Source organism: Cardiocondyla obscurior, linkage group LG13 (genome assembly GCF_019399895.1).
Source record: "Cardiocondyla obscurior isolate alpha-2009 linkage group LG13, Cobs3.1, whole genome shotgun sequence".
Taxonomy (NCBI): domain Eukaryota; kingdom Metazoa; phylum Arthropoda; class Insecta; order Hymenoptera; family Formicidae; genus Cardiocondyla; species Cardiocondyla obscurior.
Window position 1 is genome coordinate 489462 of NC_091876.1, and position 16192 is coordinate 505653.

Below are 16192 nucleotides of genomic sequence, written 5' to 3' on the forward strand. Positions count from 1 at the left end.
TTTATAATCTTTTAAATATATTTTGGCTATATTCAACACAACCCTTGCCCCCCCCCCTCCGCCCCACACACACACACAATAATACATGTACACATTTTATTTTCAATTAAACCAGTTAATTACATTTCATTACAAAATACAATATATTAAATAAGCATATAAAGGTAATAATATGTATAATATAATAACGTAAAATTACCTACAGATACATATAGAGTAGAAGATATTTTGGTATAAAGTAATTTCTTATAGTATATTGCAAGTTAAACGTAAGAAATTTCCTAATAAATTTAAAAAGTAATATTTAAAAAACATAATTATTCTTTTATAATTAATTACGGTTTTTATAAAATGTTATTTTCTTTTATTATAAATGATGAAAATTTGTTAAATATACTTATCAGTTTCGATTTACGCCGTTCTATTGTACGTTGAAGATCCTCAAATGCTGTCCCTTCAAATTTACTTTCCACAAAGTCTCTGATCTACATCACAATTATATAAAAAAATTTAATTTTTATATAGTTATCGATGGTAAAATAGAAATAAAGGAATTTAATTATTAATCAAAAAAAAAAAAAAAAACATTAAAGAAAAATTACCTTATCAAGTCGTTCAAGCGAATACACGCTGTAGATAATACCGGTTAACATTCTTTCCTCGTTGGTCTCCCTATTAAAAAAAAAGAAAAAAAAAAAAAGAATTAAAACTTATTTTGTGTTTACTGAGTAATTATATGTATTAACACTAAAAGATTCTGTTACTTTGGGGTTATTATTTTTAGATTTTCTAACATATAATTCAGTACTGCGTCCTTCTCTGAATGATATTGAATAATACTTGAAATAATACTATAGTAATTTTTCTGTATTATGGAATCGTTTAAAGCACTTTTATTTATGAAACTTATTAAAATATCAGGATTTTCGGAACAAGTTAAATATTCCAATATATCTGCGTTGTGATTGATGAGATACATATCCATTAGTTTATTCCAAGTGGATATATTGGCTTCCTTTATCCCATTACAATATGTCCAGTGCTTTAAATCTGAGGGTACTCTACATGTACGCAATTTAAAAAAAATTAGTTTAAACCTTTGTATTAAATAATGTCTTATTACTTTTTATTATACATATGTTATAGCCTTAATTAATTTCAAAGAAAATTACCTATATGTTTCGGGATTTGCAATATATTCATTTAATTTAACATTGGCTGTTTTCTTACACTCGGAATGACCGAAATTACATGCCCATCTTAAAATCATAGCTCTCTTTAGTTTTGTAAGGTTATTCTCTACAGGATCTTCTTCATATCCTACACTTTTAATAAGTTTATCCAGAATATTCAGTATGAATTGCTGCGTGTAAAAATAATAGAAAAGTTAACTTAATAATTGTTCTACTTTAATTAATTAAATTATGTATATTTATTATAATATACATATTTTTAAATAATTATTTATAACACTATCTTGATATTTACCTTATAGTAATCAGTTTCTGGAAAATTGTAAAATCCTTGTGTAAACTCTAATATATTAAACATAGGATATAACGCTACCAAATCTATTTCTTGGGAAAGATAATTGGCAAGTTCCAAAAATATATTGATATCGAGTTGATGTGTTATCAGAAAATGATAAGCGTCGTCAATTATTGATGCACGATTAAGCACATGTATTTTGGTATAATTGTCAGAATTGAGATAATTTGCAATTTTTTTCCAACTTGAATCATCGTAATTAACGCGAAAGTATCCTATTAAAAAAATAATTAACATTACAAACCATATTATTACTTCCGGGTTTATAAAAAAAAAAAAAAAAAACTTTATTAAAATTTCTTTACATTCGAATTTGATAAAAAAAATTATTATCATAGATTATAAAATAAGTTAGCATTACACGTAAAAATATTTTTGATATTTTATATTTTATAAAAAATAATTGTTTAAATGTAATTAAATTATTGTTAAATTTTTACTACATATAAAGTATACTTACCTATTTGTTGTACGTTGACTATAATCCAATCATTCGGATCGATTCCTTCGATGGTTATATTTTTGTCTTGTGGTCTTAGCCAATAAGTAGGTAAAGTATTGGAGAAATCGGGGTTCGTTTGCGTAGCAAAAGTCAAAGGTATCCACCACTTATCACTGTCTACGCGCTCACTTGCATTTTTAGAACGAAAATGTTCTTGCGTTAATGTTATTTCACCGGTGTCCCAATTTCGATTCACACGTACCACCGGATAATGCCTTTGTTTTAACCAGCTGTCCATTACTTCTTTTAATTTGTAAGAATTGTGCGAAATGTCGGATTCATCAAGGGCTGCTTGCAAAGCATTCCACAAGTCGTCGGAAGAAGCTGTACTAAATTGACTATAAATACAACATTTTAACTAATTATAAAAGATAATTCAAACATACATATGTATATATGTAGGTACTTGTAATAAACAAAACGACATAATTTTATCGTTAAATAAAACTGTTGTTAGTTCCATTTCTCATAAATTGTAAAAGTATTAGTATCAAACACAATAATTCTTATCACATTGAATACTTTTTGCTCAAGATAGAGAAATGTGGATGCTTACTGCTTGTGCAAATATTTAATGATGCCGTTGCGAAATACATCAGGAGTAACAATGTGCTGTAACATGCGCAGTATAGCGGGCGCTGCGATAATTAATATTATAAAGCATAACTAACTTGTTAAAATGACACAACACCACAGGCTCGCAAACGTAACTAATTAATTTTCAACAGTAGGCAATTTTTGCAATTTAAATGCGTATTTTTTTTATGATTTTCTTTATTTTTACGGCAAAAATTTTAAGCACCACTAAATGGCAACGAAATAAATTTTCCTATCGTAGTTATATTTTCCTCTTTGGTATTACGTACGTTTGGAACCTCTAGAATTATGTTTACGTTTACTTAATCTCACCTTTGCCGTAACTGGAATCAGAAAAGAGCGAATTAATTTCTTTGCGTTGGTTGACTTCAAATGTAATAGGTTTCATATTTCTAGCAATGTCAATTTGGAGTGCTGATTGTTGAGTTTCGATAACAAAGAAGTCCATTATTCGCCAATCTTTGAAAATCTAAAATCATACAGAACTCTAAAAAGTTTTAAAAAATATTTAATTAAACATTAGTAGAATATTTTTGTTACTAAGAAATACTTTTAAACAATTTTTATATTTTATAGCCAATTAGAAATGTAATTTTTATGCAATTATTTAGCTTATCTATTACACAAACGACGGTTTATTATTCAAAAGCATATAAGCATATTTGTAAAAACATAAAAATTAACCTCGTCGATGACATATTCTTCGAAAAATGAAGCAAATCCTTCATTTAGCCATACGTGGGACCACCAACGTGGACTGACTACATTACCAAACCATTGATGAGCCATTTCATGCGCTGCTGTTATTGCTACTCGCATTTTTTGATGTCGTGTGTCTTTTTTCTCATTGTAGGCAAAGTTATTTTCACTAAAAATTATTTTACGACACAATTAAATATTATATTTAGAAAAATTCTGCCTAATTAATATTATGTATTTTAATTATTAAAAAAAAAAGATACTTTTTGTTCTGTTTGTTAATAATTAATAGTTTAAACATAAAAAAAAAAGAATTAATTTAAACAGTCATACAATTTTAAACGTGAGCATGTATAGTAGTAATAATTTGTCAATATAAAATATAACGACAAAATTTCAATTTAAAATGTGAGAGCAATAACGGGTCAGTAATTTTTTTAATACTTTAATTTTTTAATTATGTTGCGTTACTTGTAAATAATTAGTCCCCAATTTTCCATGGCTCCAGCTGTCAATTGCGGAACCGCTAAATGATCCATTTTTGGAACTTTAACGGTGGTGTTGGTATACCTTGTCAATATTTCTCTAGCTTTTAACGCAATCTCCTGCGCGAATTTTGAATGTCGTGCCAATGCCGATCTGCACCACATATTTAGCGTTTTATCTTCATTCGGAATTTGAACGTAATCGGATACCACAAACGCTACGAGATAGGTGGACATGAGCGGTGTCGTGTCAAAGTGTGTCCACATCGTATCGTCTTCGTCGTCTGACTGATCTAGTATCGGCATATTTGACACGGCCGTGTAGTTTCGATGATGCTTTATAGAAATATTGAAAGTAGCTTTTAATGCTGGCTCGTCCCAACATGGGAACGCTCGTCGTGCCCAAGTTGGCTCAAAATGCGATGCGGCTAACCACCTATCACAATTCAATGGTAACGCGCTGTTCATTTTCGCGAATAAAGTAAAAAAAAATAAATAAAAAAAAAAACATTTACTTAAATGTGATTCATGAATTACTTGAACAATATATTCTATCGCAATCTGGCCATGATATGGGTCATTATTAGACGTTTTTTTAAATAAAAGTTTATACTTATTTATTTGGAAACTTAACAACTCGATTTCAAGTAAAATGAATAAATGTAATTTCATTATATGTATTATATGTACTCACACTTTATTTCCATTTTCATTAACGTACGATGTTCTGAAGAACCCGTATAGATCATTGTTTAGAATTCCGACGTATTGGATAGTTAAATTATAAATTCCAATAGATAATTCATCGTCAAAGGGAAGAGTTAGAATTTCCGTTTCATTGTCGTAATTATGCGCGATTGGTGTATAGATGACAGTATCGCTGTCAACTAATGACGTTGCTGTTTCGTTTATCATCAAATCCAGCATGTGCAAGCTTAAATCTCGCGTTGCGCGACAGATCTCAATGGTGATGTAGGATTTCCCGTCAAAGGTAAAATTATTCTCCACAATGTACGGTATCAGTTCGATGTTGTAATGCACCGGCACTACATTGTCTGGTAAACGATAATTTATGGTGGCGATCGAGTTATTCCCTGAATCTCCGTCAATAGGAAGGGTTGTTACAACGGTGAATAGTAGGCCTACGTTTGCTAATATTTTCAGAAACGCCATACCAATTCTTTCAAATACCTGTATAGATCACAGTTTGTAAAAAAAAAAAAAAAAATTCTATCAACATTATATTCTATTTAATTTTTTTTTTTTTTTTAATCTTTAATTACTACGTTTTAAATAAATTAGTTTTTAAAAAGAAAGTCTATGTAAATATATAAATAATGCCAAGCTTATCAAGAGCATCAATTGACATTTAAATCTGTAATTCGTGATTATCTGGCAAAACGTTAGCGGAATATAATAATTCTCGTGTTGTAATCAGTTCCTCGTTGTCGTCGGTATACATATGTGCTAAATATTACCTTTTTGTTCTACGTATTTATTTGTGCAAATATAATCGCCGAAATAAGGCCGCAAAAAATTACAACAGCTAGATATATTTTACTCGACAGTAAAATGTCTTTACTTGTGAAAAGAAGTGGCTCCTCTTCTCTATTTATAACATTTCACGTGAATACGTTGTATTTGGTATGACGATCGGATATTCGATAGTCATCTATTGTTATTTTGAACTTGTCAAACCGTATGAATAATTTACACAATTGACCCGTGTGACATATTATGAAACGAGGAGTTATGTTACGCATTATAATTTTTAAATACACGGAAGAATATAAATTAAACGATTTCCATTGTTGCACGTGATATCACGTGTGTGTAAAATCACAGCTCTGTCCCAGAGTTTCTTTTATTACTGTAATTGTTTAGTGACTAATAGGCACCAAATAATATGTAGGCGATCAATTAGCGCGATACCTTGACCGCGTTCACCGAAAAAAGCTACTTTGAAACTGGTTAAAAAAATTATGAATTTAATTAACATATGCTTTTAATTTTGGTCGAATCTGGAAGCAAACGTTACGTAGATTTACGATTTTTGCAACAGTTGGGAAGTAGCCTTTTCCACCGAACGCAATGTCGTTTGGAATTGTCAGTGTAACATAAATCTTTTTGACAGTTGGCGTTTACTTCCGCGATACAAAGTGAGCGAAGAGCCATTCAGGGTCGCGAAAAAGCGAGGCGGCAATTAAATCTACCTTTTAAAATAAAATTAAATTAAATATAAATTAAATGGGCTACTTTATTTATGAGGCATAAATAGCAATCAGGATATTTACAATTATATTATTAGTACATACAATTATTTCATTGTTTTGCACGTTTTAATAAATTTTTAGTATAATTATACAACATTAAATTCTCGCGGTACATAAAATAATTTTGTATTTTAATCTTTGATTTATAAATAATTTTAAATATTACGTTTCAGCGTTATCAAATAGATCATTCTTCTCTCATAAATTATGACAAACGCACGCTCGTATTATAAATTTAATTGTTATAACTTGAAGCTGAAGCATGAGAAATTATGAGAGTAAAATATAATTTTCTTAAAATCTTAGCTCTTTATATTAACAAAATTAAACGCAATAATGTCTCAACGACAAAATTATTGTTGAAAGAATCGATAAAGTATTCTATCCCCGATATTGATTTTATCGAAAAAATACGATCCAGGAAAAGTTAATCGATTAATTAAAGATATTACATCACGTGATTAATTTAATTCTTTAATAGAATCGTGTAAACAACAATGAAATAATTAGAAGAATTGATGTCACGGTAATGGAACTCGCAGAGTCTGGTTCATCATCTTCTTCTTCTTCTTTTTTGCTTTGACAAGATTTGCAGTTTTTTACTATGAACTTCTCAACCTCAACCCGATAATTGTTGATCCAAGCAAGGTTGCGTATTGCCACGGACAATCCGTTGACTTTTTCAAGGTCTTGCACTTGTTTGTGTATGAGCAAAGATATCTAAAATGAAAAAAACGAAAATTGTTTAAATACTTGCACATAATTTCTTATTAATATTGATTATCGTATGTTATTCGTATTTCTATAGTATAATATGTAGTCGATAAAAATTAATTATATTTTGGAGAAGCAACGTTTCATTTAGTGAAACAAAATGTGAAACACTTGATCGATCTACTCCGAGATAAGATACAAGAACGTGATCAAGGACGAGATAGGAATAAAATGTCTCATCTAATTACTAAAATTTGATTACACAAAAGATATGCTATCGCGACCTAATGTGTTCACATATGGTGCCCGATTGCGTTCCTGTTTAATAAAACAAGTGTTCAATTTTAAGACAGCTTAAAATTACAAATGCATTAACTGCATGTTGCATATTAATTGTTCATTGATTAGACATCAATTAAATTGTACTGCTAAGATTATAACAAAAAGTAATTGATGCAATGTGCGATACGTGCAATATCATTGTTAAATCGGAATGTTTTTTAATAATTTCAATTTTGCAAAAATATCAATTTAGTAAGTGAAATAAGAAAGAGAGAGAGAGAGAGACAAATAATGTAGGTATTACCTCAGCATATTGTTCTATTGTCACTACTTTGTGAGAAAGGTTATTAAGGAGAGTCAGCAAAGAGTTATCTTTATCTCTGGAAAAAAAAATTATTATATTATCTTCGGTCTTCTGACGCATTGTTCGCGTTATCAAAGTAAACAATGAAAAGTAACTTACACCTCTCTTATCTTTTCGATATTATTGGTAATGAATTTTACGAGGATTCCAAAAGACTCGGCGTTACCCGCATTTATCGAATTCATTGCTGCAAAAATACCGACGACAGGTTTCTTTTCGAGAGTTTTGTTGAGGAATTTCTCGGCATTTCGATTGGACGCGCAGCCAAGACCGGCCAAAACGTCCGCCTTTATATCCTCGTCTTCGATATTATCATATTTTTCTAGTGTTGCATCCCACGTTTTCTCGTCTGCATTTCTCAACGCGGCGCAAAGAATTCCTCTTCTCAAATCTAAAGGCAACTTGCTGTAAATACGCAAATAACTATCACAACTTGTACCCTGGATGTGCACGTTAAGAAGACATTTACATCACTTTTATATTATGTGTTATTTCGTTTTGTAGCAAAGAATTTTTTAATTTATAAAACATTTATAAAACATTTTCAAAGCAAAACACCCACATGTATTTGCCCTGTAGTTCAATATACTTCAATTTAACGATAAATTATTAAGAATCTCATAATTATTTAGAAAGCGTTTCAGATACTCACAGGGTGAAACGGACCCCGCCAATCAGCTTAGGTAAGGTTAAAATAAACTTATTCAATCCTATCAAGTAGTGGGGTCTGTTTTACCCTTGACGCACCTGAGATTCGCTTGTTATTAGCGCAGGTATAATATAATCGTAATTACGATTTCATGAATGTGCGACTTACTTGTTTTTTTCATTCAACCAGTTTTGAAACTCGGCGACAACAAACTTCACACATTTTTTTTCTCCATATTGACAAGCTGTGTTCAGCGCTAATACTTTTGCTAGCTTATCCACATGGGTACCATTTTCCGCATCGTTATAGTTGACTTTTGATGAAAAAGGCTCTATTAATTCAGCGACGTATTTCTGAAATTTATCGTAATAATACGTTAGAACGACACTTGCACATAATTATTTGCTTCCTTTTTATCATTGAAGCGTGCACATATATATGTGACGTGGCGTTGTCCTCTCATTTATAACTTACATGATATGCTGCGTAATTTTTTCCACCCCGTAAAACGCTGTCTAGGTAATTGAAAGCTCTAGCAGCGGCATACCATGGAATGTAATCAACTTCTCTTGTCAAATACGTCGTAATGCTCAATCCTTTCGAATACGATGAAAATCCTGCTCGCGCGAGATTTAATGCATCATCGATCAATTGAGCGCGGTTGATTGCGCTTATATCTTTGTAATCTTTCGTGTTTAAATATTTCACCAATAATTCCCAGAGTGTATCGTCGTAATTTACACGATAATATCCTGTAAAGCAATTACTAAATTTAATTACAAAAATCTGTTTTACATCAAAATGTGCTTTTCATTGCTTTCATAATTATAAAAATAAGTTCTGTATGTGTTTAATTGTTTATGTCAACAAAATTGTTTGTAGCATTGCTAGTAAAATAACTAAGTAAATTGTCAGTTGCACACATAGTATAACTATAATTAGTAATATTTGTATAAAGTAACGATAATTAGGGCGTACCTGTTTGATCTGTATTAAAAAGTATCGATTTTGCTTCAATCTCTTCTTTATTTAACGTAATTATCTTAGATTCGTTGTCGGGTGTCATCCATTCGAAATTATCTGAGCGTTTATTTTTACCATCTTTATCTTTGTTAAACACAATGTAGTTGATGGGTATGTACCACTTAGTCTCATCTTTTTTCACTGGTTTTTCCAAAAAAAATCGTTCCTGTGTTATAGTAAGTTTGTTTCCAGTTTTTTCCTTCTCCTTTTCCCATTGCACAGTGATAACTGGATATCCAGGTTTGTTTACCCAATTATCCATCACATCTTCAAGCTTTTTGTCTTTCGGTAAAATATTTTTGATATCCTTATCGCTATTTTCGACAGATGTAAAGAAATCGTTGGAATCAACGGAATCAAATTTGCTGAAATCAACAAATTTTATAATAATTTTTTTTATCTTATACTATTGTTTTAAATACTATACGCGGCATCGATTATATTTCTATTAACTGTTACAAATGAAAATGCAGAAGACAACTATTAGAACTTAAAATGTGCACAAGTGTCGTTTTTTTCTTTTTCATTATTGTGTACAATACGTATAATAATGAACTCACTGATCATTTAGATATTTTTGAAGACCTTGTTGGAAAACATCTTCCGATAAGAATCCGTACATCATATAAAGAATAGAAGCACCTGTACAAAAATAAATAATGTAAATCCGAATAATGATTCTAACATTTCTTTTTTGCATTATCTTACCAAAAAAAAAAAAAAATTTGATTTACCTTTTTTATAAGCAATATCATCAAACAAACTACTAATTTGAGCAGGAGTTTGTATACTGTTTTGAGGATTTAATGCACGAGTTTTATTATCTGCGTCAACAACAAATGATGACGCCTGCACATTTCTAATAACAAATTGTTCCATAAGACGCCACGTATCTTCTTCTTTTTCTTCTTTGTCATCTTTGTCTTTGTCATCTTTGTCTTTGTCATCTTTGTCTTTGTCATCTTTGTCTTTGTCATCTTTGTCTTTGTCATATTTGTCTTTGTCATCTTTGTCTTTGTCTTTATCTTTTTTTTCCTCAGCCTGTATTTTAACAATTAGTTGATAATTTTAATTATGGTAGATAATACTAATTGCGTATGTCTTCTCAAAGATGAAGCTTTTTATATCGAATAAATACAGTTAAATAAGTAATGATGTTAATTATAAATTATGATTTCTATTAAAGAATACTTAATTGATGTGTTAAATAAAAAAAATATGGTATTTTATATACCTACCAATTTTGAAACAACCTTATCAGAAATATAATATTGAAAGAAAGTAGCAAAGCCTTCATTTAACCAAACATAATTCCACTTTTTGCAAGTAACCAAATTACCAAACCATTGGTGAGCGAATTCGTGAGCAATTACTGTTGCTATGCTTTGCTTATCTTCCGTGGTGTTCTGACCATCTATATAAAGAAGTCGAGGTTCTCTGGAACATAAACAATATGTATATCACCGTTTTTTTATACAACGATAAAATTTTACTGCGCGCTTGTAATAATTATTTTAGTTTATATTACTTATTCAAGTCATACTTTGTGAAATAATTACGTGTGTTTTCCCCAAACTTTTAAACTAGTTGTGTAAAATAAAAATTTTTACGTTTAATACAAAATTTGTTATTTGAGAGTAATTTTCGTGACAATCAATGCAGCAAACGGTTACAATTATTAATATTTAGAAAGTGCGAACTTTTGGAAAACTTTTTGGACTTTGCTTTTATTTATTTAGAAACCTCAAACTTATTTTCGATTAAAAATTGTTGAACCTACTTGTACGTCACAAGACCCCAGTTTTCCATAGCGCCGGCAGCAAAATCTGGAATCGCAATTTGATCCATTTTCGTCATTGTTTCACTATAATTGTAATTGGTATAATTGCTGAGTTCATCCAACGTTTTTAATCCATACTCAAGTGCAAAATTCATCGAATCTTTCTGTACTGTAGGTTTTGCCCAAACTTTAAAATTACTATTTTTTTTTTTCTCGATAGACTGAAAATCCGAAACTACAAAAGCCACGAGGTAAGTGGACATTTTTGGTGTTTTGTTGAAAGTCCAAGTGTTTTGATCTTTTTTTCCATTCATATTTGAAATCACTTCATAACCATTAGGAGGTTTAATACTAATAGTAAAGAATGATTTTATATGTGGTTCGTCCCAACATGGAAAGGCTCTTCTTGCGCCTACTGGTTCAAAATGAGTCGTTGCAAGCCATCTATAATGAATAAATTATTGTATTATGACAAGAATTAAAAATTGTTTGTAATAACAAAGAAACTTTTTTCACATAATTTTAACCGTTATCTTACTTCTTTTTCTTTTTATCTTGGTAAGAACTTCTATAAAATCCACGTAAATCATCATCATTTAACTTTCCAGTATATTCCAAAGTTAAGGTTGCTATGGTTGCTAAGCCTTCTTCGTTTTTTAATGGTTCATCAAAAGTGAGAATTACAAAATCCTTTTGCGGAACGAACGACAGTTTTGGTTTAAGATCTTTAGGTTTAGGTTCAGATGGAATTGTTAAAATAATATTTGTAATATTAAGTTCTTCATGGGCATGAAACGTTATGGTATATGTATCCTTCAAAATCTCTAGTTGAATAATAGATTTTCCTTTAAAAGTGAAACTTTCTTCCTCTTTATCAGACTCAAAAATCGGGCTTAATTCGATTTCATATGACGTAGGGATTACATTGTCCGGTAATTTATAGTCATCTAAAATTTCTTGATCATTTTTTGGAGACACATCATAAAATGTAATAGGTTTACTCGCCCAGCACACCGCTAAGACAAGCATCAACAGCAGCAAAGACTTCATTATTAACGTTGTACCTACACGAATAGAGAAATTTTATGAAATACAATTAAAATACAGATTCAATATATTTGTAAGTACTTAATACAATTAGATAATGTATTTAAGATTACGTAACCCAATCAGAGTATAATAAAATGCATTAGACATCTCACACAAATCACTCATTGTTAATTTTTATTAATTTTTGAAAAATAATGTAATTAATATTTATATAATAAATTTAAAAAAGAATTGAAACTTATAAATAATCTAACGTCTTATTGTTTTTATTTTAAACTAAATATATTAAACTTTGCAAAATTTGCAAAAATTTATAATGTTAATATAAAGTATAAATTGTAGACGAGAGATATCAATTTAATTTTTGTAAATAATATGTAAAATATTACTGTACAGAGTTAAAGATTTCTTGACAAAGGAACAATTATTATGTATTATAAATTTCTATTAATAAAATCGTAAATTTATTTATAATAATAAATTATTGTGTGACGGTACAATTTTAAAATAAGTGACTTACCTTAAAGCTAATTAAAGATGGAAACCCGTGCGGGTCGATCCCTCGTCCCCGCAGAGGCGAGATTTGTCGAAAGACTGCTTGATCGAAATTTCGGGCTTTATAAGATAGTGACGATGTAACGTTGAAAAAAAAAAAAAAAAAGGGAAAAAATATCGATGTCACTTTTAATCTTATCTCCAGGCTCTTTTAGAGCAAAAAGTATTATACTCTTCGAAGTTAAAGAAGTAAATGGACTATCCCGAACCAGAGTCGCGAAATTTCCGGGACAATTTTAGCACCGACACCGCTGATAACGCGATAACTAAAATACAATGTTATCCGACCAATCAATAGCAGACTCAGCCAAAAGTTATCATGCCAGAAATCTAGCTTTTTATCATATCAAGTCATATCGAATTGTAATACTCGATATGTCGTATCGATTTTAATAATGCTACTAAGAATTTTTACTTTTGCATTACAAAGTTCGATTTTTAAAAAATAAACTTGCATTTAATTTAAAAATATACATATTTTTTTTATTGTTATTCGTGAATGTAATAATTATATAGGAATTAATTTCACTTTTGTCAGGAAGCTTCAAAATAGTATATAATGTAAAGAAGTATATTTTATATTACTTTAAACCGCACTTATGTAGCATCGATGCCACAGGTGAATCATATTTAATTAATCAAATATTGAAATAATTTGTAAATAGATTTTCTTAAAACAATAATAATATAATACTTTTTAGTTTATTTACAATAATATATACAATGATATATACAATATATATATAAAGTAAGATTTTAAGTTACATTTTTTTTTTCTACCGTATATTTCCGCAGATAAAGATAAAAGCTGATTGATCCACTTAGGACATTGCCCTCAAAACGCACGAGGGTCGCGATACAGAGTTAAAGAAACGTATACAAAATAATTAATTTGTAACTTTATTAATTTTTTAAAATTAGCTAATAATGAATTTTACACACATGTACAATTTAAATAAGAAATTATTCGAAAAAATATATTATCATGCGATCGTCAGATAATCATATCTGTTTTGCGAAATTGTTACACATATAGCGATATCGAGATTACCTAAGAAATTCTAAGATAACGTGAAACAAACACATACTATAGCAAAGTGATCGACTGCGATCAAGTATGAATCAGATTCGAAATGTATGCACGGTAACTTTTTAATTTTTTCTTATTGTCTTAGGTAATCGATATCGCGCGAAAGATTGTGTGTATTCTCATTTGTATTTATGTCATCGTAGCATCAAACTTGGAGAGGAGCAACAATAGAGCTGTCCGTTTCTTTAATTTAGCCCCGAGACTTGGCTCTGGCGTACGTGTAAATTGCACAACTTTTACGTCAAACAAATGTATCTTGAAGCAAATGTAAATTTTTTGTTACTTTAGATTTTAATGTAACCAGAGTCAAATGCGTATCTACGTCACGTAAAAGAATTTTGAATTCCGTTATGCCAATTTAAAAAATATATAGAGTAAAACAGCACGTGATAATAATAAAACGCGGTTTTAAAATCTCCTCGAGCTTGTACACCATCCATATGTTATTTGAAATAAGACTACGTAGCTGTCATATTAATTATTTGTAACAACGACTTCCCTTTGTCGCGAGTAAAATTTCCACATTATCAGCGTCGTTTGCAATATACGATAGGAAAAGATAATAATTATTTGTATTAAACGATAATCTATAAGCTGCCTGAATTGTCTAAGATGTTATCTAAATTGAAAGACTAATAGAAAAGATTACTTCTTGTCAACGTTTCTTATCGAATGGAATTCCCGACTAAGCTGAAAAATCTAGCTAACAATTTCTTTTTTTTTTTTTTTAATTTCCACTGATATTCTGATACTCGCTTTATTTCTCTGATTTAAATTTCTCGCGTTGGGCGTCAACTCATTATCGAGTCTTGTTCGCATTATTTCTCATTCGATTGAGGTAGCGACAATGTTGAGGTTTTAGGCACAACTTGCTGAGATTTGCATATAATTGCCGTAGGCTACATGTCTTGCCTTTAGGCTGCGTTGAGGTTTACCTACGTTCTATACACCTTGGAAATTGGAAATTTAAGCTTAAGCTCAGTTGTAGCTTTCCAATTATAACTTATTTACAAGGAACATTTAAAACAAGATAAGTAAAGTATTGTGCAATCTGATGAAATTAATGGCTGACGAGATATAAAGTCGATGGTTGTTTTTCTGAGGAAAGAGACGGAACAGAAATCTCTTGCTAATGTCGTAAAGTCTTTAACGTTTTATTGTTATTTATTTTAAAATAAATTCCAGTTTTAATTGCACATTTTATTCCATCGAACGTATTTCATTTTCTTCTTTTTCTTTTTACAAATGTAATCTTTATCACGCGTTTCTTTTGTTCAAAAAGAATCAGATTTACTATTTCCAAATAATAGAGATACTCTGTAGATTGTTTTAAACGGACTATATGTATAATTGAAAGCTGGCACAACGGATGACTTGAAGGAAATTGCAGTCACGATTGGCCTGCATAATGAAGAAGCTCGAACGTCATTATACTCGATGGCAAGCTTAAAGTTCCAGTATCCACCAGATAGGTACTTTGTGACGATCCCGAAGTGTTGCTCACGCTGAGAAGCAAATCCCGAGAAAGTTTGTTCAGGTCTACGTGCGGATAAAACGGTGAGTCGCGTATGTGTTTGCATAATTTTCTCCTTTACAAATTCATCGCTGGAGCATTAAAGGTACTTGAAAACTACCTTGACGACGCGCGAATGTATAATTTTGTTTCTTCGCCCCGAACATCCGGCAAGCGTTTCAGATCGGCAATATGGAAATAGAAACTTGTCAATCTTTGCGATATATTTTACTAGAAATGACTATTGAAATACTCGAGTATCTAATTATAGATTTCAACAAGGTAATTTTAAATTTTTAATTATAAAGAGCGTGGTTGAAATCGTAATAAAATATACAAATCGAGTAACATTTGGCGGAATGATAATGTAATTGTGCAAGAAATCGTCATCTTTCCTTGAAAGAAAATTTGCCAAATAAATAAAAATGCGTCTTAAAAAAGTTAAATTACACAATCTTCAAAGTATTGTGCTCGTTAAACGCGCTGATATATCGAATTATCATTAGATAATAAATTTTATCGTTCTTATCGGATGTCTCATAAAGCAAAATCCACTATGTTTCCAACGTAGGAGCGTACTGTGAAAGAACTTGGGATTTAAAAAGTTTCAAATTCTGCAAAATCATCGTCTACTTATAATTGCAAACATTATATAAGTGAAATAATATTTTTAATTTCGTGCTTCTGTTTTGTAAAATATATACATGCGTGTTATTCGCGCGTTAGAAAAGTGCAAACACGAGCCGTGTAATAAAATTACGTTTACTCGATTGTTTTTTTTTTTTATTTTCATAAAAAACTGCGCCAGGACAAAGCAACGATTCGTTTGAAAATCTGTCAACTAATAACGAATAAAAATATCCATTGCGAAGATTTGCATTTTTACAGATTTTTTTTTTTTTTTTCCTATACTTAATAATTCTAATATTTTATGATCAAACGATATGTGTAGGAAAAAAATGTTACGTACAGAAATATTATTTTAATCTTGCTCTCTACTTGCTTAGGATATTTATACCTCTTTTACTATTTTACTTACATAGTAATTTATGTATTTATAATATTTGC

At 30.1% G+C, this 16192-nt stretch overlaps 3 protein-coding genes across 4 annotated transcripts in view; 1 reads left to right on the plus strand and 2 right to left on the minus strand.

Moving 5' to 3' along the window:
* Machr-b (muscarinic acetylcholine receptor) overlaps nt 1-16192 on the plus strand; it is a 72693-nt gene that overhangs the window by 22052 nt on the left and 34449 nt on the right. The gene's annotated exons all lie outside the window — the stretch shown is intronic.
* LOC139107669 (aminopeptidase N-like) lies at nt 83-5972 on the minus strand. 2 transcript variants are annotated; one of them, XM_070665454.1, is made up of 12 exons: nt 5310-5972; nt 4526-5022; nt 3818-4267; nt 3332-3515; nt 2960-3116; nt 2607-2688; nt 2009-2388; nt 1489-1763; nt 1173-1363; nt 765-1061; nt 603-672; nt 83-485 (listed from the first exon to the last, which is right to left on the minus strand). In XM_070665454.1, exons 2-12 carry the CDS (start codon nt 5002-5004, stop codon nt 345-347), a joined length of 2706 nt encoding a protein of 901 aa, XP_070521555.1. In that variant the 5' UTR covers nt 5005-5022; nt 5310-5972; the 3' UTR covers nt 83-344. The 2 variants fall into 2 exon arrangements, with proteins under 2 accessions (XP_070521555.1, XP_070521557.1); XM_070665456.1 differs by lacking the exon at nt 5310-5972 and having other exon boundaries at nt 3818-4167; nt 4526-4663.
* LOC139107666 (aminopeptidase N-like) lies at nt 6071-12815 on the minus strand. Its single transcript, XM_070665445.1, has 12 exons — nt 12487-12815; nt 11455-11980; nt 10917-11360; nt 10375-10573; nt 9871-10177; nt 9697-9778; nt 9092-9501; nt 8588-8865; nt 8282-8466; nt 7564-7869; nt 7405-7480; nt 6071-6824 (listed from the first exon to the last, which is right to left on the minus strand). Exons 2-12 carry the CDS (start codon nt 11964-11966, stop codon nt 6579-6581), a joined length of 3045 nt encoding a protein of 1014 aa, XP_070521546.1. The 5' UTR covers nt 11967-11980; nt 12487-12815; the 3' UTR covers nt 6071-6578.